The sequence below is a fragment of the Perca fluviatilis genome, chromosome 14 (assembly GCF_010015445.1).
Source record: "Perca fluviatilis chromosome 14, GENO_Pfluv_1.0, whole genome shotgun sequence".
NCBI lineage: Eukaryota > Metazoa > Chordata > Actinopteri > Perciformes > Percidae > Perca > Perca fluviatilis.
This window is the reverse complement of record NC_053125.1, coordinates 3,896,614-3,920,383: the sequence shown is the minus strand read 5'-3', so window position 1 is coordinate 3,920,383 and position 23,770 is coordinate 3,896,614. Positions and strand designations below refer to the sequence as shown.

At 39.7% G+C, this 23,770-nt stretch overlaps 1 protein-coding gene across 1 annotated transcript in view; it reads left to right on the top strand.

Annotated features, from left to right (window-relative positions):
• Positions 1–23,770, top strand: part of adam19a (ADAM metallopeptidase domain 19a) — a 314,399-nt gene that overhangs the window by 198,001 nt on the left and 92,628 nt on the right. The window contains exons 6-12 of the mRNA XM_039822508.1: positions 1,425–1,608; positions 8,489–8,554; positions 9,087–9,158; positions 9,524–9,690; positions 17,093–17,177; positions 22,430–22,572; positions 23,007–23,184. Coding sequence (XP_039678442.1) covers positions 1,425–1,608; positions 8,489–8,554; positions 9,087–9,158; positions 9,524–9,690; positions 17,093–17,177; positions 22,430–22,572; positions 23,007–23,184 — 895 coding nt within the window. The remainder of the gene's footprint in view (positions 1–1,424; positions 1,609–8,488; positions 8,555–9,086; positions 9,159–9,523; positions 9,691–17,092; positions 17,178–22,429; positions 22,573–23,006; positions 23,185–23,770) is intronic.

The following is a 23,770-nucleotide window of genomic DNA, read 5'->3' as shown; positions in this document are numbered from 1 at the left end:
GAAAACTCACAAAAATTGGCGCCCACATGGGAGCTTTGCGAGACTCTACAGCGATTTGGCCCATACCTGTAAGCGGGCACCATAGCACCCCCTAATGCGTGGAAGGCCTTAACTTGGACATAGTTGCTCCGATCTTAACCAGATTTAATACCCATATTGCTATAATCATTGCGGACATATTTCCCATTTAACTTCAATAAGCTCCGCCCAACCGGAAGGCGTCCATTTTTAATTATGCATTTTTCAGGTGTTTTGCATTCTTTCGAACTCGTCCTAGGCCGTGATTTCAATCTTCTTAAATCTTTGCAGGTAGTATTTGTTGACCCTCATGACAAAAACTTATCCAAACAATTTTGATTGTTGAAAAAATGCGCAAGTTATAGCAACTTTCTGTCTAAACAGGAAGTTGTTCTATCTTGGCAACAATTATTCAGATTGCCGCAAAACAATTGACAATGTTGTTCCTCATGGCCGGTTAAGCATTTGTGCCAAACTTGGTGGCAATCGGCCATTAGACGGCGCTGTTTTAATTTTTTTTTTATTAATTAGCCACATCGCGCCAATCTGCACGAAAACTTGGATATAGACTCGGTGGACATAGCTAATGCAATGCCCAAGTTATGGAGGACCAACTTCCTGTAGGTGGCTGTCGAAACAGGAACGGTTGTATCTTGGCAAAATTTATTCCGATTTACATGAAACTTAGAATGTGTGGTCTACATGTGATATTGCATCTGCCAGTATCCCCTGGGCAAGGAGCTAGGGCCCATCATCGCTGCTTGCAGCTTTGATTATTATTATACACTGCAAACAGGAATGTATTCAACAGTGTTTACCACATGTCTACAGTTTGTCATGAATACCTTCTATGCTACATGGAAACACAGTACACAATGATCCACAGTCCTTTCCTGAGTAATGCAGTGGTAGTTGGTGAAAATTCACTGCTGCACCCTGCAATGTGTCTTCACTCTGTTGTAACTTTGAGAAGAAAAAAACATTTGAACCAATTTGAAAGTGCCTGAAGGGGGAGAGAAAGCTGAGGCAGGTAACTAAACAAATACAGAATATATAGCATTATATCAGTGTAATGGGTGAATATGTGACATGGATAAGTGAGAACTCTTTAGAGGACAGTTACAATAGTTTTTCAACTAATAAATAATGTATCTCAGGTTTTAGACCATGCTAGGATTTACACACTGGTTGAAAAAGAAACATGCTAGCAACCTAAAAAAACAATTATTCCTGAAAAGGACATTGCAGTGTTTGCTGTACCTCAGCTGCATTCATTGATTTTTTTTTGGCCTTTTGGGGGCAGCACAACTTGAATTTTCAAGAAAACCCCAATATCCCATGTTGGTGTTGTCCACAAGCTAACCAGCATTACTTGGCTCCTTTCTGTGTTTTTGTCTTTCACACAGGGGCCTGATATCCTTGAATTCTAGTGACACATACTACCTGGAGCCAATCAATGGTGTGGATCCTCCCCACCATTCACTGTGGAGTGCAGAGGAACTGCCAATTAAAGGTGGAAACTGTGGACACGGCCAGCACACCACACAGTCCAACCACATCTCCAACCTGCTCAGACAGTTTAATTCAAGGGTGAGTCTCGCACCCACCAACGACACTCATTTGCTAGAAAACTTGATTAGACCATACTAGGTTGTTTTCTTGATATAAAGTTAAGTATTGTGACAAAGCTACAATTTTGTCTTTAACACTAACTTTAAAGGAACAGTCAACTAACTGGGAAATGCACTTGTTTGCTGTCTTTCCCAAACACAGACGAGATGATCAATAACAATTTAATCTCTGTGCATCCAAAGACAAGCAAATGGATATCCCAAAATATTGGTCTGTTCCAAATACAGACCGAAAAAGGATTACTACAGCAATACCACAGCAAACATTTAAAAAAAGTCTTGTAGCCCTGTAACAACTTTTCTTCAAAGTTTTTAATGTCATTTAAATGCAAAAGAAATCTATATTCCCTCCTGGTGCCCTTTTTTGGGGAACCAGGGTCCATTTGAAAATTATGTTTCAAAAGTATTGTCACATCCAACACCTGATGTCATATACCTGATGACTTGTACCTCTTTCACACCAATAACCAGGGTTGGACCAGGGTTATCTGAACAGTGTTCAACCCTTTTTTCAATTTAAACCAAGCCAGTAGACATGGGTTGATCCCTGGTCGTGAGAATTCAGAAGTGATGCACACCAATTACCTCACATGCTAGAAATTGGCAGGGGCTTTACACGTCATATTCAGTAAACAGCTAATGTTTTGTACTTAAATTCCTCATTGTACGGTACGCAATTGATTATGTTTTAAAGCACAGATAAATAACCATCACACTCAGCAGAGGATTTTATGGAGACAGATTCTCTTTTCTTCTCAAAACTTTTATTCATTGCAAGTGCAGCAGTAAACAAGGAAGTAGGCTACTCTAATGATTGCTAACGCTGGGTTTTCACAGGCAGCGGTGGGCATCGGGGTTATAGAAGCTGCCTGTGAAATCCCAGCGTAAAGCACTGTATGTTGTTTTTTAAAGTGAGAGGCACCTTTTGCAGCTGTTCTTGCATTATTTCATGATTTTATTATTTTCTAGGGAAGTGGAACAATAAAAAAAACTGTACTGAGTTCATGGATGGATAAAAGTTTGCGTCTTCTCTCTTGGTTCAGAAAAACTGAAGCTCCAGGTGATTTCCATTTTTCCTCTAATTAACTGCTGGTGAATGGGGTTCGTCTCTTGGCTGAACAGGTGAATGACATCGTTGCCCAGATTTAGACAGAAGGCCAGGATTCCGTAAAGAGCGGGGATTCCCCTTAATGCGCACTTCAGATCCCAATTTTAAGTCACAACAGCACCCTGTAACAACTGTGCACCCCCCCACCCCCATTTTAAACCAATTACATAGTTTGTCCCATCCTGGTTGTTAGCAACCCTGGTTTGTGCGCAAGTAACATTGAAATCAACCCACGTTCGACCTGTGTCCAACCTTCCTCTCTACCTGGGTCGTGAAGCTGAGTCGATCAACGTGGGTTAACCCATATTCAACCCAGGTTTAACCCTGGTTGAGCCCTCGGTGTGAAAGGGGTATTGAAATCAAGTCTAAAGGCTACAGCTCTAGTAACAGCCTCGAGAAACCTATGTAGTATGTTTGATGGGGTGCTATCAGTGGTTCCCAACCTTTTTTCCTTGGCGCCCCCCCTACTTATGTCTAAGAAAAGCTGAGCTAGAGAGATAGAGCCTTACTTTCTTTTTTGATACAGAGCAGTTATCAGCACTTTTACGTTTCTCCGCCATGTTTCATTCATAAAATAGTGATGCCGTGGCGGCAGGAAAGACGAGGATGCTAGCAGCTAGCAGCTGACCTGATGACAGCAAGGGCCACAGGTTAAGAGGTCCCAGAGGTTTGGCCTACTAAGTAGCCTGCCTACAATTTTAAGCGAGAACAAAAATATATAGTTTTTATACCGACTTTTGTATACATTATATATTCTAGTGTATTATCATAATTTGTTTAACAATTTATTTATTTTTTTTACCTCAACCTCAAACCAAATAAAGACTTGCGCACCCCCTGGGATTTTTGCCGCCCCCCTGAGGGGTGCCCGGACCACAGGTTGGGAACCACTGCTGTATGTCACTGTATGATGATGTCACACTAGCACACGGAGCCCAGGGAAGAAAGCTAAACTTGCTACAAACCTTTCCAAATTCCATCAAAAATGCCACAATTGAAAGGATAAACAAATGTGAGATTCAAGTGAACACGACTAAATCAAACTAGAATCACTGCCAAAAACAACTACTCTTCGCAGCATAAAATCCACAGCATAATGTTCTGATAATTGAATGATATTCAAGGCAGAACCCTGACTTTGTAAAAAAAAAATCTGAAAAAAAACTATAACTTGAATACTGAACACATCATACTGTTGTTATACAGGACAATCTAAAGCCAGTTGAACAGTTGAGTAAAGTTAGACATTTTGGATACATTCAATGATGGCGTCCACCATTTCTACCGTACAAACACATATCAATCCATACGCCTAAATCTATTATACTTAGTTGTTAGACCGTTCTGTTAAAATTAGCATCCCATACCTCATTCATCATGTTGGTGTTTTTTTTTTTTTTTCAGCTTTATCCTTTTATGTATTTTCAATTTTAAGATGTTCTTTTTGTCTTAAAAGCCAGTAAATTTGTATAAAGTGACCCTACCACTGTGGCTGTAAGTGGCTATTAGACGATAATGGTTAAAGCTAAAGCACAGCAGTATATATCCAAAGATTTCTAACATTAGCTGATAGTAGCCACCAAAAGCTACTGGTCATACAAGACCTAGTCTCACTTTGCCAGACTTATCTCGACAGCACTGCAGAGTAAGATCTGGCTCCAACACACATACATTCCAGGACAGGTGAAAAAAATACTCTGGGTTGTTTGCATTTCTTTGAACCAATCACAATCACCTCCAAACTAAGCTAACTAAGCTCCAAACTTGTTTTGGTGGAACATTTGGAACCCGCAAAAGAAAACGTCACATACAATATTTCATGAAGTTAACTGTTCACGCAATACAAATTTTCTCTCAATCGGTAAACGGCTTATGTGATAAACGCTGATTAAAATGTTATTTATCGAATAAATAATGAATTGCACATACGTTTTAGGTAATTTTATGGTTGCAACCGGCCATAAAACGAAGAAGTTTTATTAATTTCCGCCACGTATTTCCGCTTTCTTTGCAGACATGGTGGGTGTCACCCTTTGCAATAAGAAGGCCTCCACATCACCATTCGTCATTTGTATGCTTTAAATCCATTTAGCTGTGAAGTGGGGTTCATCCTATGTTCATTGCAATGAACGAGTTCAGAAACTTGTCACCAACCTCTTCATGAGTCATGATTCTTTTTTGGTTTGGCTTATTACGCAGCTAAATGAACTTACCAATCACATTAAAACATTTGACTCTGCAGGGGAAATGGTCTTTTTTATATGCATACACAATATTAAATAGGTATCGGCGCTATTTTGAGAGCAAAATTACTCTTGCAACACCTGGAAATGGAGGGAATTATTACTTTGACTCAACACATGTCAAATTTGCTCATCTGCAGTTGTAGATGATAAAAGGGCTCCTCAGTGGGCTCTTCTGCCTTCATCTGTTTCCACTGCTGGGACGAACAGTCATTCTTTGGTTTTTCTTCTCATATTTCTTCTAATATTTATAATTTTCCAGTTTATGTTCTCAATCACTCCAAACTGTTCATCATCACCATATTTCTCCCCACCTCATATGCTGAAGCCCTCTCAGCTCTCCACCAGGGCATCATCCTTTTCGCCTTGTTCTTTATCTCCCTCCCGCATCATACCCCCTTGGCTCTCCCAATTACCCTCACTGCCACCCATTAATCCTGGGTTGTTATGCAGAAATGCCAGCCACAGCAGACCCCAGACTGAGTTCCAAGGCTTTTGCCTCTATTTGCCTCTCAAATAAACAATGCGATGTGTGAATGGGCTAGTGCGATATGTGCCTCAGATTCCCCGCCAATCCGCAATATTGGTCCAAAGTCCAGACCGATCCGAGGCAGCAGCCTCCCGGCTCGTAAATCAATGAGTTTTAATTACAGCAGAGCCATTTCCTAATGGCTGTAATCAAGTATTAGGAGAATGGAAACTTAATGATGGAGGGATATAAGGAGCCGTAAAGCTTTGTAAACACAACAGCAGGAATGGCTGGGAGGCTACTCATACATATTAGGCTTTTAAGCTCTTTAAGTACCACTTTCAGACTGTGAAGTTAAAAGATTTAAACCAGTTTTATCAGGTCAAATAAACAGGACTGGTTTCTAGCTTTTCTTTTGCTGTGCTATACTGACACCAGTGCCTGCCTACCTGCATCAGGTCTTTTAAATTCCACATTTTTATATTCAGTATTTTCTCCACAATTGTGTTCTTGTTAGTGCAGAACAATGCAGTATCAAGACCAAGGCACATTGAGGACCTGAATAATAGACGGAATCATTGTTTGGTCGTACTGTACTTTGTGTCCTTACATAAAGTGCTGCCTTATTGACTTCTTGTGAATAATATTAAATAGTTTTTTTTTTAAATAATATTACTATATTTGCTACAGAAAATAAGATATGCTGAATCATACAAAATAACAAACCTCAGAAACCAGTGATTTGATCAAAACAGCTTTCTGATTACATAATTAAAAAACATATTTTGCATGACAATGTGTGTAGTTTTGAGTTGACCAATGCAGAGGATCTAGAAAAGCTTCTTTTAGCACTCAAGAGTGATAAGCCTTTTGGGGTGGATAATCTGGATAGCAGATTACTGCAGATAACAGCTAAGACTGTGGCCAAGCCCTTAAGTCATAATTTTAATTTATGCTTTTGATAACTGTGTTTTTCTTCAAAAGATTGCAAAGGTTATTCCCTTCCCAAAAACAGTAAAGAGCCATTTCTAGGGTCAAACAGCAGGCTGATCAGTATATTACCTGCTTTAAGCATGTATATAAAGTAGGATACTCTACAAGTACAGCACTAGCTGCCCTAACTGATGATTGGCTAAAACAAATCGACAGGAAGTCAATTGTAGGAGCTGTGCTATTAGATTTTAGTGCAACCTTTGATATTATACATCATAAGCTACTACTACTCATGAAGCTATGTGTTTATAAATTCAGAGACTCTGCTATTAATTGGATGAAAAATTTGTTGTTTAATAGACAACAATGTGTGATATTTAACGGCACCATCTAAAACATGGAGACTCTTCAATGCGGTATTCAACAAGGAAGTTGCCTTGGCCCTCTCCTTTATTCTATCTTTGTAAATTATATGCCATATGTATTAAAAAATGCAGGTATGGCAATCTACACAGATGACACTACAATGTACACCTCTGCAGGGAATGTCGAACAAGTCAATAGGATGCTGCAACAGGAGTTAATGCTTGTTGATAAATGGGTCTCAGAAAACAAATAAAAATTTTATGTTTCAAAAACAAAAAGTATAATATTTGGCTCAAAGCATGCATTAACGTTGGACCACAAACTTCCTTTCATTGCAGGGAAATGCTATCAAACCAGTAAAAGTGGCTAAATTGTTGGGTGTCAGGATTAATGAAACATTGTCATGGACTATTAATATTAACAACATAGTGTCCAAAATGAGTAGACACATCTCCATTATTAAAAGATATGCTCGACTGTTGACAGAGTCAACAATTAAGTTAGGAACACAGTCTCTAGTCTTGCCCCATCTAGACTATTGCTCTATGATCTGGTCTAGTGCGTCAAAACAGGAGCTTGTCAAATTACAGCTCACTCAAAACAGAGCAGCTTGGCTTGTTCTTCGTTGCCCCACGAGGAGTAATGTGGAAGAAATGCATACAGGCTGTCATGGATGACAGTAGATGAAAGACTAGCATGCAGCCTGATTGTATTTTTAAGGAATATGTGTACACTACGTAAACCCACCAACCTGTTCTCGCAGCTATTACCTACCAATGATAGACATGGTTATGATACCAGACTGGCCGTAGGTTATGGCTTTACTCTGCCATTGCCCAGAACCAATGCTCTTAAAAAAATGGTAATATATAGAGCTGTAACAGCCTCCCCTCACATTTAATCATAATGGGAAATACTTGAAGCTTCAAAAAGAAACTAAGAGAAGCTGTTATCAGCAAGGAGTTTAGGTTAAAACAATTCTGTAATTCATTTTTATTGTCTTTTTTCTTCTTTGTTTACTATATATTTTATTTATTGTTACTGTTTTCTTTTGTTTTTATAATATGAAAAACATGCTACTGTGTCTTTTTTTTTTACAAAACCCAGGAGGTTCATTTTGCTTTATAATATTTGTTTGTGTTTGTTTTGTGTTTGACCCCAGGAAGAATAGTCTTTACTAATGTGATGACTAATGGGGATCCTTAATAAACAATAAACAGTAAGATAATACAAAATATGAATTACACATTTAATAAATGCCTAGTATAGGCTAGTAAAACTAAATAAGTCATGTTTCATGTTATTTACAGTTTCAGTTACAGTATTTTGTTTTTTATTTTTGTCAATATCCCAAACTCTTTTGAGTCTGTGTGTGTATATATATATATATATATATATATATATATATATATATATATATATAGCAATTTGTTATTATAATATTTTCATAGAACATTACAATGGGTAAAAGAAGTTGTATTGTTGATTGTAATAGATTCAAAAGCCATCTCTTTCTTTCTATAATTAATAGTGTAGTATAGTACAATATAGTGTATTGTAGTACAGTGTAGTGTAATATAGTGTAAAGTACACAGTATACAGTACAGTACACAGAACAGTGTAGTATAATATAGTGTAGTGTGTTGCATAATCTAGCAAACTAATCAGACTGATGTCCTGTACATAACCATGTTCCACCTGCCTTTGTCTTTACTGTTAGGTTAAAAGAAACGCCTGGGGTACAACCAAGTACATGGAGCTGTACATAGTGGCTGACAACACACTGGTAAGCTAACAGTAACCCTCCATTCTACAGCAGAATATTTCTGTGCACATCAATGTGAGCGCTGCGTTTGACGTCAGACAGCCATCAAATGGAAACAGGTTCCACTTCTTAAACAATTATCTCATTCCACCTAATGGAGCTCTTTCATGAGAGCTGAGGCGGAAGTATTTGTCTCCTTAATGACATGTATTTAGGTGGATTCTAAAAGTGGAAGGGCTTTTAAATAGACACTAAGCTGCAGTGATGATATGCTATATCTTCATAAAAGTCTGTTAGGATTTGTCTTCTACATTAATACCATGGTAACAGCACAATAAGAATCTGGTCCTCTCCTTCTGTAATTGGTATAATTATGCTGATGGACCGGGGTAGAAGTGGTAAAGCATGACTGGTTGGGTTGCAGTTATGTTTTCATGGGTCATTAGTCTCTGCAGGAAGCTTAAGAAAGAATTTTCTTTAGCATTTTATTTATTTTTCTGACCGCTGACCTCATTCATGCCACTAATACTCCCCCATCTTCCCTGTCATGCAGTTTAAACGGCAGAATAAGGACTATGGAAAGACCAAGGCGAGGATAATGGAAATTGCCAATTATGTGGATAAGGTAAGGCTGATGGGTTCTCATGCTGCAGACTGCATTTCTGCAGAAAACAAACAGCTCCATTCACCAAAATAATAGATATTATTGTACAGTCGGCGCATATCTCCATGTCATCTATTATTGATCAACTTTGAAGTTTGTTGATGTTCCAAATAAATAATCAGTGATTGAAAAGTGTACACAAATATCTACTGTTGTATGAAGCCTCATCAGGATTTAATCAATAGTGTCCTACCACAGCCCTGAAGGAAGATTGGGAAAAAATTGCCTTGTGTGACCAGACTGTGTTACGGGAGCTTATGACAAGATTGTGGACAAAGCTGTGTGTGTGCAGGTACTTATTTGTTGTTGTTTTATTGTGTGTTTAGTTTTACAGGGCTCTGAACATTCGTGTGCCTCTGATTGGTCTGGAAGTTTGGACCGACAGGGATCAATGTATCGTCACTGAGGAGCCAAACGCCACCCTCTGGTCCTTCCTCCAGTGGAGACAGAAGCTGAAATCCCGCAAGAAACATGACAACGCCCAGCTGCTGACGTAAGAAATGGACACACACACACACACACACACAGTTGCAATGTAGAAAAAGCAGTACATCAGCAACACAGCAGCTGGTGAGTTCTGCTCACTCAGAAGCATTTCTGCAGTGCTCTCATCCCAAAACACGATCAATGTGGTTACACACATACTGTAAGTTTGAAGAAAATAGACTTGTCAACTATGACTATGACTATGTCAACTTAAAAAGTTAAAATCAGGTATTGCAGGTTTATGGTCTAAGAAACATATTACATGTATTTCCTTCCTCATAAAACATTTAAAAAGCTGATTTTTTAGAACATTGTGAAACCAGAATTAGTTTACATCCATGTTTACTAGCTAGCTGTCTTCTTCACTACTTTTTGTTGCCGCATTGCTGCATTTAATGGCATGTTACAGCCAGGGGTTAAAGTGGGCCAGAACGATCCAGAACGCCGTTTTGGCACCTCCGATTAATAAGAAAATTAATCTAATTGGCAGTTTCATACATCAGTGTTTCCGTTTAAAAAAATTGAATGCTTGTCAGCAACCAGCGTTGTGTGCTCTCATTAATTTGGCATGCAGTTACCACACCAGTCATAATTATGTTTTGATAAAAGCTCCTGGCAATTTCACCTGGTGTTCTTCACCACTGTTTTGGAAGAAGGAAAAAACGAGAGTAACAAATGAACTGCTTTAAGATTGAGTTTTCTTTTCGTGCTGTGAAGTGGATAGAGACTTTAACATAATAGGAAACTTTGAAGTGTTAAATTTGAGAATGGAATTTGGTGTGGTGTTAGGTAATATAAAAACGCAAGGCCGTCTCTACAGCCAGTGTTTGTCCGTTCTGGGCTACTGTAGAAACATAATGGTGCAACATGGCGGACTCTGTGGAAGAGGACCTACTCCCTATGTAGATATGAAGGGCTCATTCTAAGAAAAGTAAAACAACTTTTTTGTTAGTTTCAGGTTATTATACAATAATGAAAACATAGTTATGAATATTATATTCTATGTCTGCCAATTGATCCCCCTTAATCATACATACTGCTCCTTTAAGTAGAAACTCGCCATGAACTTCCAAGTTTTCTACAAATTGTTCTTTAAGATGCGCAGCAGCTCTGTGGCTGCACAGATCTAGTGTTGACACTGACAGGGGACTGCAGCTGTTGCTACAGCTGCCTACACCAGCCACTTAACTGCTGATGCTTTACATTCTTATGTTTGAATTGTACACTTCAAGTCTATTTTCTTCTGGCTCACTTAACTATTTGGCCAATGACAAGGTGTGTCTAATCCTGACTTATACTTAAAGGGAAATTTCACCGCTGGAAAGCTGAATATATCTTACTCAAGTGGTGTTACACATTTAAAACAAGCTTTTTTTTGTTGCCACAGCTGATACATTATCCGGACTTCTTTCAGCGGATTGATTGATAGCTGTCCTCCAGAGTGAACAAAACTGCGTCCATGGCAACGCTCTGCTTTTGCATGGCAACGGTGTGTTGTCCTTAGCAGCGGTCTGTTATCAAGAAATAACAGACCGCATTCTACATTAGAATTCAACCAAGCCATAAATGAAGGCTAACACATAGCTACTGGCATTAGCTCTTGGTGGGCTGTGGTATAAACATCTAGTATAAACACAGCGTACATTTGCGTGGGATGTAGCTAGAATTGTCGGCATTTTACAGTCACAAACTCCACCCCCAGTTAGCAGTTAGTTGGATACAAATCACCCCATTTCTGCAACAGGCAGTCCGGGGTAACACAGCCCACCTCCACTAGTAGTCTTACCCGGTGACAGCAGGCTGGATTGTCCACAGCAATATTTCCACAACAACAAAAACACAGCACAGCAGTCTCTGAACTCACGTTGGGAGTTTCGTTGAAGTTGGATGTAGTCCAGTTTGTTTAATGAGCGGACACTTGCAAGCAGGATTGGTGAACAGGTGGCTTGCTAGCGTTAGCTTTCCACCGGCACACTCGTTCAACTCTCCCCGCTGATGAGATCCGTTTACCGGCCAGAGGAATCGAGCACCACCGCTGGTCTCCGTGCAGGCAAAGCTTGCGTAGTGTGTCGAGTATTGCGTCTGTAATAAAGTGGTCTGCATATTCTCAGATGTGTTCCAATGTATCCCGGTGGTTAACGTGTGTGGTAGTTTGAATGCACATAATTGTTGTTCTAAAATTTCCGTCGGGATGAACAGTTTCTGCTCCTGCTGAGAAGCTAAGCGAGGATTCAAGATGGCTGACACTCGTTTTTTCCTCAGCAATCTCCGGAAAAAGCCATCAGTCCAACCCCCTTTGGGCTATACGGAAGTGGCTCCTAATACAGGCTGTAGTCTTTTGCCTCTGGGCAAAAAAGCCTCAGATGACGCAAAAATCGTCATTTTGCGTCATCTGAGGCTTTTTTCCAGACCCACAATACAGAGATCTCCCCTCTCAAGGCGACATGAGAGAGGGAAGCACGGTCATTCAAAAATACTAACAGGTTTCTACTGATACAAAGCTTAATGCTAATCGGTGAAGTTTCCCTTTAAATGAGTCACAGAATGTGATCTTTGAAAAAAAGATCACAAAACAAAAATGTCTCTCTCAACCTCTGGCGTACTACAACAATCGAAAAACAAAATGCATATTGTATGGCAGTATCACAGTAGCAGCTCCCCTATGTCTTCTTATTTTACAAACAGGTCAAATGGTTTCCAGATTTTCTCATACACCCCCAATTTGCCTCTCAATATATATGTCAGTCTCTCCATGGACATACATTGCGCCATATTCTTGATCCAATCTCCAATTGTAGGTGCCTCCATTTTCTTCCAGATGAGAGCTTTAGTTCTTTTTGCCTCTATTAAAGCAAAATCAATACATTTATATTCTTGGGGTTTCAGATTCAGATTTGTTGGATACAGGTGCAGCAAAATCATCTTAGGGTCAAGTGGAATGTTCACAGACAAGACACTTTGTCTATAAATAGATTCATTCATCTGCAATTTGTATTTGGCGGTATGGCTCTGTTCTGGGGCCTCCCCACACTTCCACGTGCATACGTGGAACGTATGAGGCAGGGAGAGCACACCTCCCTGCCCTTCCATGTGCATACATGGAAAGCCTTAAGTGGGGAGAGCAGAAGTGCAGGATCCCCTTAGGGTATAGAACAGAGCAGCATCAATGACAACAGACATGACATTGATTAAAGGAACACACTGACTTATTGGGAGTTTAGCTTATTCACCGTAAGCCCCATAGTAAGACAAGTCGATACATACCCTTCTCGTGTCCGTGCGTGTTGTAATGCTGTCTGACGGCTCCACAGGTAGCCTAGCCTAGCACAGAACCTGCAGGTAACTGGTTCCAACTAGCCTACTGCTCCCAATAAGTGACAAAATAACGCCAACATGTTCCTATTTACATGTTGTGATTTGTACAACGTAACATGAGACACAGTGAGACACAGCCATCTTCTAACCGTAAACAAACCGGGAACTATACTCTCAGACAGGCTTGCTGCAAAGCAAATCATTCCGCCCAAGTACTATATTCTTCCGCCTGAGAATATAGTTCCCGGTTTGTTTACGGTTAGAAGATGGCTGCGTCTCATGTTACATTGTTTTTTGTACACGCTGTGATTCTACAAATCGCAACATGTAAATAGGCACATGTTGGCATTATTTTGTCACTTATTCGGAGCAGTAGGATTACTGGAACCATTCACCTGCATGTTATGTGCTGGCCTGATGCCGCTGGAGCCGTCAGACAGCCTTACAGGAGATGAGAAGGGTATGTACCGACTTGTCTAACTCTGGGGGTTACGGTGAATAAGCTAAATTCCCAATAAGTCGGCGTGTTCCTTTAAGTCAGACAACATGAATATATGTATATTTAAAAGGAGGGGATGGAGGTGGGTTGCAAGTGCTAGTAGAGATGCAGCAAGGTAGAGTGCTCTGATTGGGAAATCCAATCATATACTCAGGAGGGAATCAGCTGAGCCATCAGCTGGTGTGCTGGCTTAGGAACTGTCAGCTATGAGCTGAGATAATAGCCAAGCTTGACTCCATGACCTGCCAGAACTTACGCTATGCTTCATTTTTATTGATCACCTCTCCATGATGTTTTATTTTGTCAAACTTACTGACACAGTGCATACATGTGTCTTTAGCCTCACTGCATTTAAAAACAAAGGTCAGGTATATAACTGTTGTATTTATTCAATTTAAAAGGAGTTAATTATATTGGAGTAGCTTTAAATTAGGGTTTGCTGTTTTTTTCTGAGATGCATCACAAGTTTTCTTCCAATTGTTTTCTTTTAAGTCCGCCCTCCATGTCTCAAGTCCAGCTATCAATGTTTCTTTAGAGCCAGATACAAGCCAGTTATATATTGATCAAATCAGACCCCTTCTTTGCAATTATTGATGAGAGTGCAGGAATCCCTACTGATTGGTTTTGCATAGAAGAAATAAAGTTCCTCACACAGAATTTAATACATTACCGGTAAGGGACATACAGGACGTACTGATTCGCCTTTCGCATTTTCGCTGTCACATGATAAACTCACAGGTGCTGCTAATGCTGCTAATGGGTATCATAGCTTCCCGGCCACGGCAAGTTTGAAGAAGGAAACATGGAGGACCACACGTATTCAAAATCCAAATTTCAGGATCAGGAGTCTTCTTCTTCGCCCAGAAAAAGAAAAAGGATATTGAAAAGAGCAAGAGACCGGCTTTTTGAAGTGTGAAGGCTACCGTAGCTGTACTACGTACTTTGAACTGCATGGTGCGAGAGAGTTGATTGTGATATATGATCTCAACGCTAGATGGGAGAAATTCCTACACATTGGATCTTTAAAGAGGTCACATACTTTGCTTATTCCTTACTTTGCCCAAATCTGAAATCCTACATCCGGCTTGCCTGGTTTAAATTAACATTGCCCCACACTGTGCTGAATTGTGACAGAGAGTCCAATATGTTAATATATTCTTTTACCTCATACCATACATTAACCATATTAAGAACTATAGCATTAGCAGTATGTGTTCTTAATTACTTTAGTTTGGCTGAATACAGGTACTAATGCAATGGTACCTTAAAGGAGTTCATCCAAGATGGAGCATCTCCAGAAGAAAAATAAAACATTTTAGTTCTCAAATGATTGATATATTTATTGATGTCAAAGACAGAAAAAGAAGTGAGCTTAAAGAAGTTATGTTGGTAACTCGGTATGCTGTAGATGGTGACTTACATTATGGAGAGCCAATGAGAAACTCCAAAATTCACTGTAAAAACAAATGGTCGCATCCAAACAGTGCAGCGGTCTACAGAATACGGTTGATAAAATCACCTGAAAGAAATAAACATCTATGTGTATTAATTGAATAATTCTCCACTAACACCAGCTGTTTAGTAACAAGTTACATTTAGTCCATTACTCGCTAATTTATCCAAGGAAGGGTTAAAATCAAAGGCAGCTGGACTTGGTTAAAGGTGCTCCAAAGACATTTTGTCTCTCATGCGAAAGACTTCTGACTGAAAAATAGGGGGAACCCAGCTATTTAACCTCTCAGGGGTCCTTTCATCTTTGCCCAGGAAACTAAACAAATGCTCACATTTGGCCTCATGTGAAATTATCAACAAAAGTCGACCACTAACCACTGTCGTTACAACAGCCAAGAGCACTAACGAACAAAGCGGTATTGAACATCTTGACAACGACCCCACTGTTTCCCCTACCGTCCAGTCAGAACTGAAGAAGTCTCTCAGATTTTTAAAGATTATTTTTTTGGGGCTTTTCCCCTTATTAAGTAGTGACAGTGGATAGACAAGAAAGGGGGAGAGAGATGGGGGATGACACGCAGCAAAGGGCAGAAGGTCGGACTCGAACCCGCGCCGTTGCAGGAATCAGCCAACATGGGGCGAACACTCTTAATGGGTGAGCTAGAGGCCTCCCCGCCCTTCATTTTTAACCCTCCCTTGGATAACTATGACCTGGATGACTGACAACCTCCACAGACACTCTCTACTTTAGTCATTTTTTCTCTAACTTAGGTCACATCAAAATTATGACTATGTTTTACTTATACCTAAATAATTGTTTTTACAAAGTAACAGTACTTCCCGCGAGTACAGTTTTCGCTACTCTACCCACCTCTGACTTAAAGGTCCCATGGCATGAAAATTTCACTTTATGAGGTTTTTTAACATTAATATGAGTTCCCCCAGCCTGCCTATGGTCCCCAATTGGCTTGAAATGGTGATAGGTGTAAACCGAGCCCTGGGTATCCTGCTCTGCCTTTGAGAAAATGAAAGCTCAGATGAGCTGTTCTGGAATCTTGCTTGTTATGAGGTCATAACAAGCGAGGTTACCTCCCCTTTCTCTGCTTTGCCCGCCCAGAGAATTTGGCCAACCAATGAGAGAGAGACATCATGGCTTTCAAACGAGAAAAGTGGCAGTTGGTCATGGCCACACCCCCACTCTCCACCTTGCCCCGCCCTCTCTCCTCCTCAATAGCTACAGACACAGAAATGGCACGTTCTGAGGAAAGCTCATTGTGGGACTGGCTCTAGTGGCTGTAATTCTGCACCAAGGCTGAATTTCGGGAAAGAGACTTAAGATACAGTATTAGGGGACCACTAAGGTCTATATAAAAGCATCCAAAGACCACCATGTCATGGGACCTTTAACATTATTCTATTTTTCCAGTGAAAGTTGCTGCTTTAGTTTTTGTTTGGTGACAGAACCTGCAGACTTTCTGCCCTTCTAATGTTTCTACACAGATTAGTGCATGGTTTCATAATCATCACAGTACCTCAGCTAATAGGAAAGATTATTAACTCCACATCCACCTCCTATCCCCCAATAAGCCTCTGTGTGGCTCCAATGACAGAAACCCGCCCAGCTTTGGGTCAGATAATTACATATTTCGTTAGTGTGTAAATTGACAAATGATTAGTTAAACAGAGATTTTATTAAGCAAAAGATCTCGCTTCAATCGACTGTAATTGGGCTGAACAACTCAGCATGCCGGCAGTAGCAGCATCGCAGTTTGACTGCCGGTGTATACACACACACCCACACACACACACACACACTTACATTCACCATTCATTCATAAGCAGTAAAATGGTGCCCCCTCTTGCTCCGTAGTTAGTTGTGCTGTGGGATTGAGGTTCTCCACACACCCTCTCCCACATCTGACAGGCTTGTCATGTCTGCCACTTTGCACTGCTGTTGCATCAGCAATCAATGTGCAACCACTGTGGAGTCTGTAAGTGAACAGGCTGAAGATTAAGGTTAAGTGATTTTTTGTTGTCTGTGTGTGTGTGTGTGTGTGTGTGTGTGTGTGTGTGTGTGTGTGTGTGTGTGTGTGTGTGTGTGTGGGTGTGTGTGTGTGTGTGTGTGTGGGTGTGGCTCGGATAGCGGTGTGATTTTCAAGGGGACAACTATCGGGATGGCACCGCTGGAGGGAATGTGCAGCCTGGAAAACTCTGGAGGCATCAACGTGGTACGTGGGAAGACATTTCTCCTCTTTTATTCCACTCTATCATTTCCTCTCCCTGCTGTGTTTTCTTTTCACTCATAAAAAATCCCTTTTCCCCTCAGTATTTTCTCCCAGCTTGAATTCATCTTCTATTGATTGTCTGCTTTTGTGTGTGCAGGACGTCCTCTAAAATATAGACTTTTGGTCATCACTTCTTCATGTTGCATGAGAGAGATTAAAGCTGCACTCCCATTTTTGTATCATAATTATTTTATTTTTTATAATAATATATAATATTATAGGTTTTTGGCCTCTTTCAGCTCAATGTTTTGGTTTCACAGCCATAGATTTAACTTTTTTGGTTTAGTCTCACAGTTCTCATTAATCTGGTTTCCAGTAAGCAGGAATTAGTTTTTAGCTCAAAAGCTCCACTACCTAAATTCAATTATATTCCATATATGAAAAACCATGAACCAAAGTTTGAGTATATCTCTAGTGATCAGCTAATTAATGTTCATGAGCAAATAGAAAACCCCCGAAACAAAAAAAAAAAAATGACCCAAACTAATTAGCACATACAGGAGTACTCAGATTATCACTTTGAACATTGGTAAGAAGGAAAACACTTGTCAGACACACCCAGCTACTAAATAAGTTTAAAAAAAGAATTCCTAATAAAATGACATTATTGTAGTAATACTATGACTAGAATTATGACTTCACCTCAAAATATCACCTTTTACATAATTTTAATTTAAATTATGAAAAGAAAACTTCTAAAACATAATAGAAGTTTACTCTTGAAAAAATAATGATCTAATGGGTAGCAGTTAAAAAAATTAAACATAGCTGACCTAACATGGGCAATGTGTGCTATCACATATCACACGCATCTACTGTCCTTATCCATGTCCACCTCCTCTACTGTTTCTTATGAGTTATTAGGTTTTGTGCACTTGACTGAAGTACATCAACACATATTTGTGATGGATGAGTGTGGCTAAAGAGATGTCACGACAACGATCATTCAGTTCAGAGAGTTTACTGAAGGAACTTCAGGATACAGCACTCACCAAACAACACAGGAAGAATAACGAGCAATACAGGTAGGCTAAGTCTTTAGACGGTAATGTTATAGCTTGGAACCAGTTCGGGTTGTCGATCCATTGTCCCTGGCACAGACGGAGGAGGTTGAATTCTACCCGTGCTACAGTATAACTCCACCGACAGTGGTCTCCGCGGCGGTTATAGTGTACCATGATCCAGTACTTTTACAACAATAAACAGGACACACACAAGGTCCAAAATCACATTCAATGTAGTAACAAGTTGCAGCGATAGCCGTTACTGACAATAACACACCTCTATTTCTCTGCCCAGAAACTTAAGCCTCCTTACTGTGTGTTCCCGCTTGTTGGGTCCCATAGATGCTCCACGGTAAAACAAAACAGATCCATATCACTTGTCAGCAATAACAGAAAAGCTGGTCTCTCTTCAAATGTAATGAAGAATGCAGCTCAGTCGACTTAAGAAGAAAAGCGATGTCCATGTTTTCCGATCTCTTCCAGAGGAAACGTTTTCTCTTCTGCAGAGATGAAGCACTGATGCACAACAGGATCCAAAGTGTTACAAGAACACCAAAATAGTTCATTCATCCAGTAAATTAAACTATTTAACAAACGTTTGACTGTGCTTCCAATTCGGATGCAATGGAAAGCAATGGTTCGTCTTCTGTAGCAACTTGAAGTTGCATTGAATGACAATGAAGTGGGACAGGGACTTTTATTCCTTAGGTCACCTGGTCGGAGCCCCCTGTGGCATCCAGGGACCCTAGCCAATAGGAAATCAGTGTTCTTGCAGTTAATATGTAGGTGTGAACTACAAATTTGGTAGTTTTTATACCTTTGGCCATGTTTATTTTTTTTTATTTCAAAGTGTTTTTATTGTTTTAAATGTACATAACACAAACAAACCAAAATACATTCTCTTATGTCATACAATGCATCCCCATCCACAAACCTCATACTTTATACATTATCTCACACATCCCCTTTCGTCGCAGATTGGCATCCAAGGTTCGTACAAATACTGAGAATGCACACAGAAAAAAGAAAAAGAAAAAAAAGGAGAAGGAGAGATGAGAACATTAAGTTTTAATCTAAGGAATTAGCATCAAATGCATTTTCATAATAATCCAAGAAAGGTTGCCATACATTCTGAAACCTTTCTGCTGAGTTTTGGACTGTAGTTCTTAACTTTTCAAGCTGGAGGAAGGACATCGTTTCGCACACCCAACGTGAGTGTTTTGGGGGAGAGGAAGATTTCCATTTTGTAAGAATTAGTCGGCGGGCTAACAGCGTAGAAAATGCTATTAATTGAGATTGGCCTCTTGAGACCCCAACCTTACTGTGTACCACCCCACATATTGCAATGATAGGATCTGGATCAATATTCTTTTTACAAATGTAGGTGAATGTATTAAATATCTCAGACCAGAATGTGCCTATGCTTGGGCATGACCAGAACATGTGAGCCAGAGAGGCAGGGGCTTGATGACAGCGCGTACAGTTGGGATCCACATTAGGATATATTTTGGCCAATTTGGTCCTAGAGAGGTGCAGGCGATTAAATACTTTGAATTGTATCAACCTGTGCCTAACACAGATAGACGATGTGTATATTTTATGTATAGCTCTTTGCCAAATCTCATCCGTCAATTCTGTGTTTAGATCCTCCTCCCATTGTACCTTAAGAGGCAGAAGAGATGGGCACCTTCGGCCATGTTTAAACTTACTGCTCATAGAAGTGTGACTTTTAGGCTGTAGAGTTTGCTTGAGGCCTCATTCTCTTTGTTCCTGAGTAAATGGCATTGCCTTTGTCCTCCCAGCAGCCTTACTGTTCAATTGGTTCGAATCCAACAAACTGCACAACAAAGTTTATAACTTATCTTTTGTAAATCTGGCAATTCTGGCTGAAGCTGCTCAACTATTTTCCACAGTACTTATTAGTTGTTATTTATTTGACTGATGAAATCAATCCCTCTAAAACTTTCACTGCAGAAAAACTGCTGCTACAAAAGCAAAGCAAAATATTGTCATTTAGAGAAATTTGCAATTATTGGATAAAAAGATTCCCATTTGATTTGAGTAAAACCATAACCTTAACATACCACCATAACATTAAACCACCACAAAACACAATTCTACCTCACAACTATTAAAAGAAATGAACAATGGAACTTCAGAAATTCTAAGTAAAGATTCCTGAAACTAACACAACCCACATGCTCTTAAAATAAGGCTCACTCAACAAGATTTTTTTAAGTAGCAGGAAGAACTTTTTTTAACACTAGCAGAACATGCTAGCATAATGAATTAATGGTCGGTGTTTAGTATCTAGTGAGCCTGGTCAGAGTATTTTTTGTTTTCCCCACCTTTCGGACTTTATGCTTAAGATTAAGATTAAGATTAAGATAGGCTAACCATGTCCTGATTCCAGCTCTGTACTTAACATACAGACATGAGACTGACAATGTTATCTCAATCTCTCAAAAATAAAAGCATATTTCCCAAAAAGTCAAATTATTCCTTAAACCTTAACATACCTTACCAATTCAAGAAAATGTGAAAGTATTAATATGGCTGAGCAGTCCACTTGTTGTTTGTCAGCTCTTGCAAGAAAAACGTTAAAGTAAGATAAATTAGTACCATAGAGGTTTTTTCACATTCATATCTAATGCAGGTGCTGAACAAGCTTTATTTTGGATAATAACAATTTAATCATCCTCACAGATATGATTTTCTTGGATTTCCCCTTTTTGCTGTCTTTCAGTGGCATTTATTGTCATTATTGTTGACATTCTGTTTTTACTGCCAAACTTATTTATAGGCTTCTCAATACAGTAGAGTTTGAATGGCATTGTTTTTACCTGGACAAAAAAAAAAGTAAACTGCTTTACACACACTTAGGAACAACATAATCAGGAAAAGCAATATTTCTTTGGAAAAGCTATATAAGACAAATCTTCAGTACTTGAAGGATGGGGCACTGTTGTCTGCTGCAGACCATCTTGGTTGGTGTAGGATTTAGACATTAAAATCATTCCTGGAGGCCTGCAGCTTTAAAATACCCACTTTGTAGTTTATCCAGCCTGTGTAACTATATGGCTTCATATATGTGTGCAGTAGACTGAATTGAACGCAGCCAGAGAGATCGATAGCTTTTCTGAGCTTGATTAGCTTCTAATGGGCTGTTAGCTCTCTGGTGGTCAGATGTGCTCTGTGGAATCCCAATGTCCTATTGCTCAATGGGTTGTGGAAGCTCCGCTCGCCCCTACAGAATCAGCACAGACTTCACAAACATTACCTCTGTGCTGAGAGCTAAGTAGTATGTGAAGGATTTCACTGCACAACATCAGCATTTCCAGACAGTTAACACATCCCTATTTTATACAGTATGCATAATTCAGAAGCAGAGCTAAGAGTGAATGACAGGTTTCAGCGGATCAAAGAGGAGCTAAATTCATCTGAATACTGTCACTGGTGTGTGTGTTTATGCAGCTCTACTCTTGTGAGTTTGACTTTTTTACCTTTGGAATGATGACATTGTGGCTGTTTCTTACTTCTACAGGCTGTTTCTTACTTCTAGAGTTCAACTTTACAACACATGTACTGATTAAATACCTTACCTTTTCTCGACCCATAGAAGTCTAAATGAGTCCTTTTTTTTATCAATGATAGTAGAGATGCTCAAATTTTGGCAAATAATAGCTGGGTTGCTGTGAAATTGTGTAGACATTTTTGATTCCCAGAGGATTAATCCTTTTAACTTTTCATTTAACAACATCATCAGCACAAAATTTTAATTTGTCCAAGACTTTGGTTTATGACCAGATATCTGCAAAACTAATGACATCAGTCTCAGCTGTACTTTGTGTTTAGTGCTAATTAACTTAAATGTAATCATATTTACACTCAAATTAGCTGTGCATTGTGGGTATTTTATAGTGAACTATGTAGTGAATGACATTAACCGCTGATAATTCCTACACCACTACAAAATGGCAAACACACTACTGCACTATTTCTGTTTCGAACTCAGCTATGTCCTGTAATAAAAATATTGGACACATCTTCCGGGCCTTAAAAGTGAAGCCACTGCATTTGATCTAATTTCCAGCAGGGGGCGACTCCACTGGTTGCAAAAAGAAGTTTGCTTGTATAGTCTATGAGATGAGATATATAAGTCTATTAGAAAATGACCAAATTCACCCACAGGACCATTCAGAGGTGTCCATCGGCGCTGCGGCCACCATGGCCCACGAGATCGGCCACAACTTCGGCATGAGTCACGACCATGACGGCTGCTGTGTGGAGGCTACCGCTGAGCAGGGAGGCTGTGTGATGGCTGCCGCTACTGGGTGAGCCTCAAGTACTGCATCAGGCTTCAGCACAAACTTGGAAACACTGAGCTGTTGTCACTAACAGCTTGACATACGAGTAACACTTTCAACAGCTGAAGATAAAAACAAATTACATATTAATGTGGCTGCCTAGAGAACTCGTCTTGTCACTTGAGATTTTTGATTTCTCCAAGATATAAAAACACAAACGTTTGTTCTACTTTATTGTGATCATCATAGATTTTTAATCACCAGTTTTCATTGATGTGAATGAAAGAAAACATGTCCCTGTAGTGAAAGCCTTTGCATGTTGTCCTACAATGCTACAACAAGCCACACAAGGAGCTACTGATGCATCTCAGCAAAGCAAGGACAGAAAAGATTAATCTGTAATGTAATATATTTTTGCAAATTTAGCTCCTAAAAAATGTATTAAAAATGTCCCTATCCAGGCATCCATTCCCACGCGTCTTCAGTCGCTGCAGCAAACGGGACCTGGACAGCTACTTTCAGAAGGGAGGGGGCATGTGTCTCTTTAACATGCCCAACATGAAAGACCTGGTGGGGGGCAAAAAGTGCGGAAACGGCTTTGTGGAGGATGGAGAACAGTGTGATTGTGGAGAACCTGATGTGAGCACTTTTATTCATTGATAGTTGTCTGAACTACCCCCAATAATGTTTTGCCAATTATCCTTTATACTGTTTGTACACTTCCACAATGTTTGACTTCTATTGGTTTCCATATGGTATGATGGAATTGTGATTGCATTACCACACAGTGTAACAGAACTTTTACAACAAAAACAGACCTTATCTTTTCTGTGATGTTTACCTATATCAAGTAAGTTTGAAGTGTTAATCAACTGGTTTTTATGCTGTACTAAATTGAATAGAAAACAATAGCTGTCCATTCAAAATGATCTCACCACAAGGTCCACTCAGTAGCTGTTCTGGAGGTTTTAATCATACCATCAAATATCACAATTTCCAACAGATGAAGCTGGAAAGTCGTGAAGGAAATGTAGATGTTGGAAAACAGGAAAGTTTTTTACATTCCTGTTTTTTAAACAAACAAGATTCAACCATAGACTGTATATAAAAATGGAAAGTCAAGCCCAGGCAGTGGAGTAACTGTGTTGAAGTCCCACCTATACACGCGCCTGACCAATCGCGAGTCAATCACAGATCATGTCATCATCCCACGCATCTTGAGGTT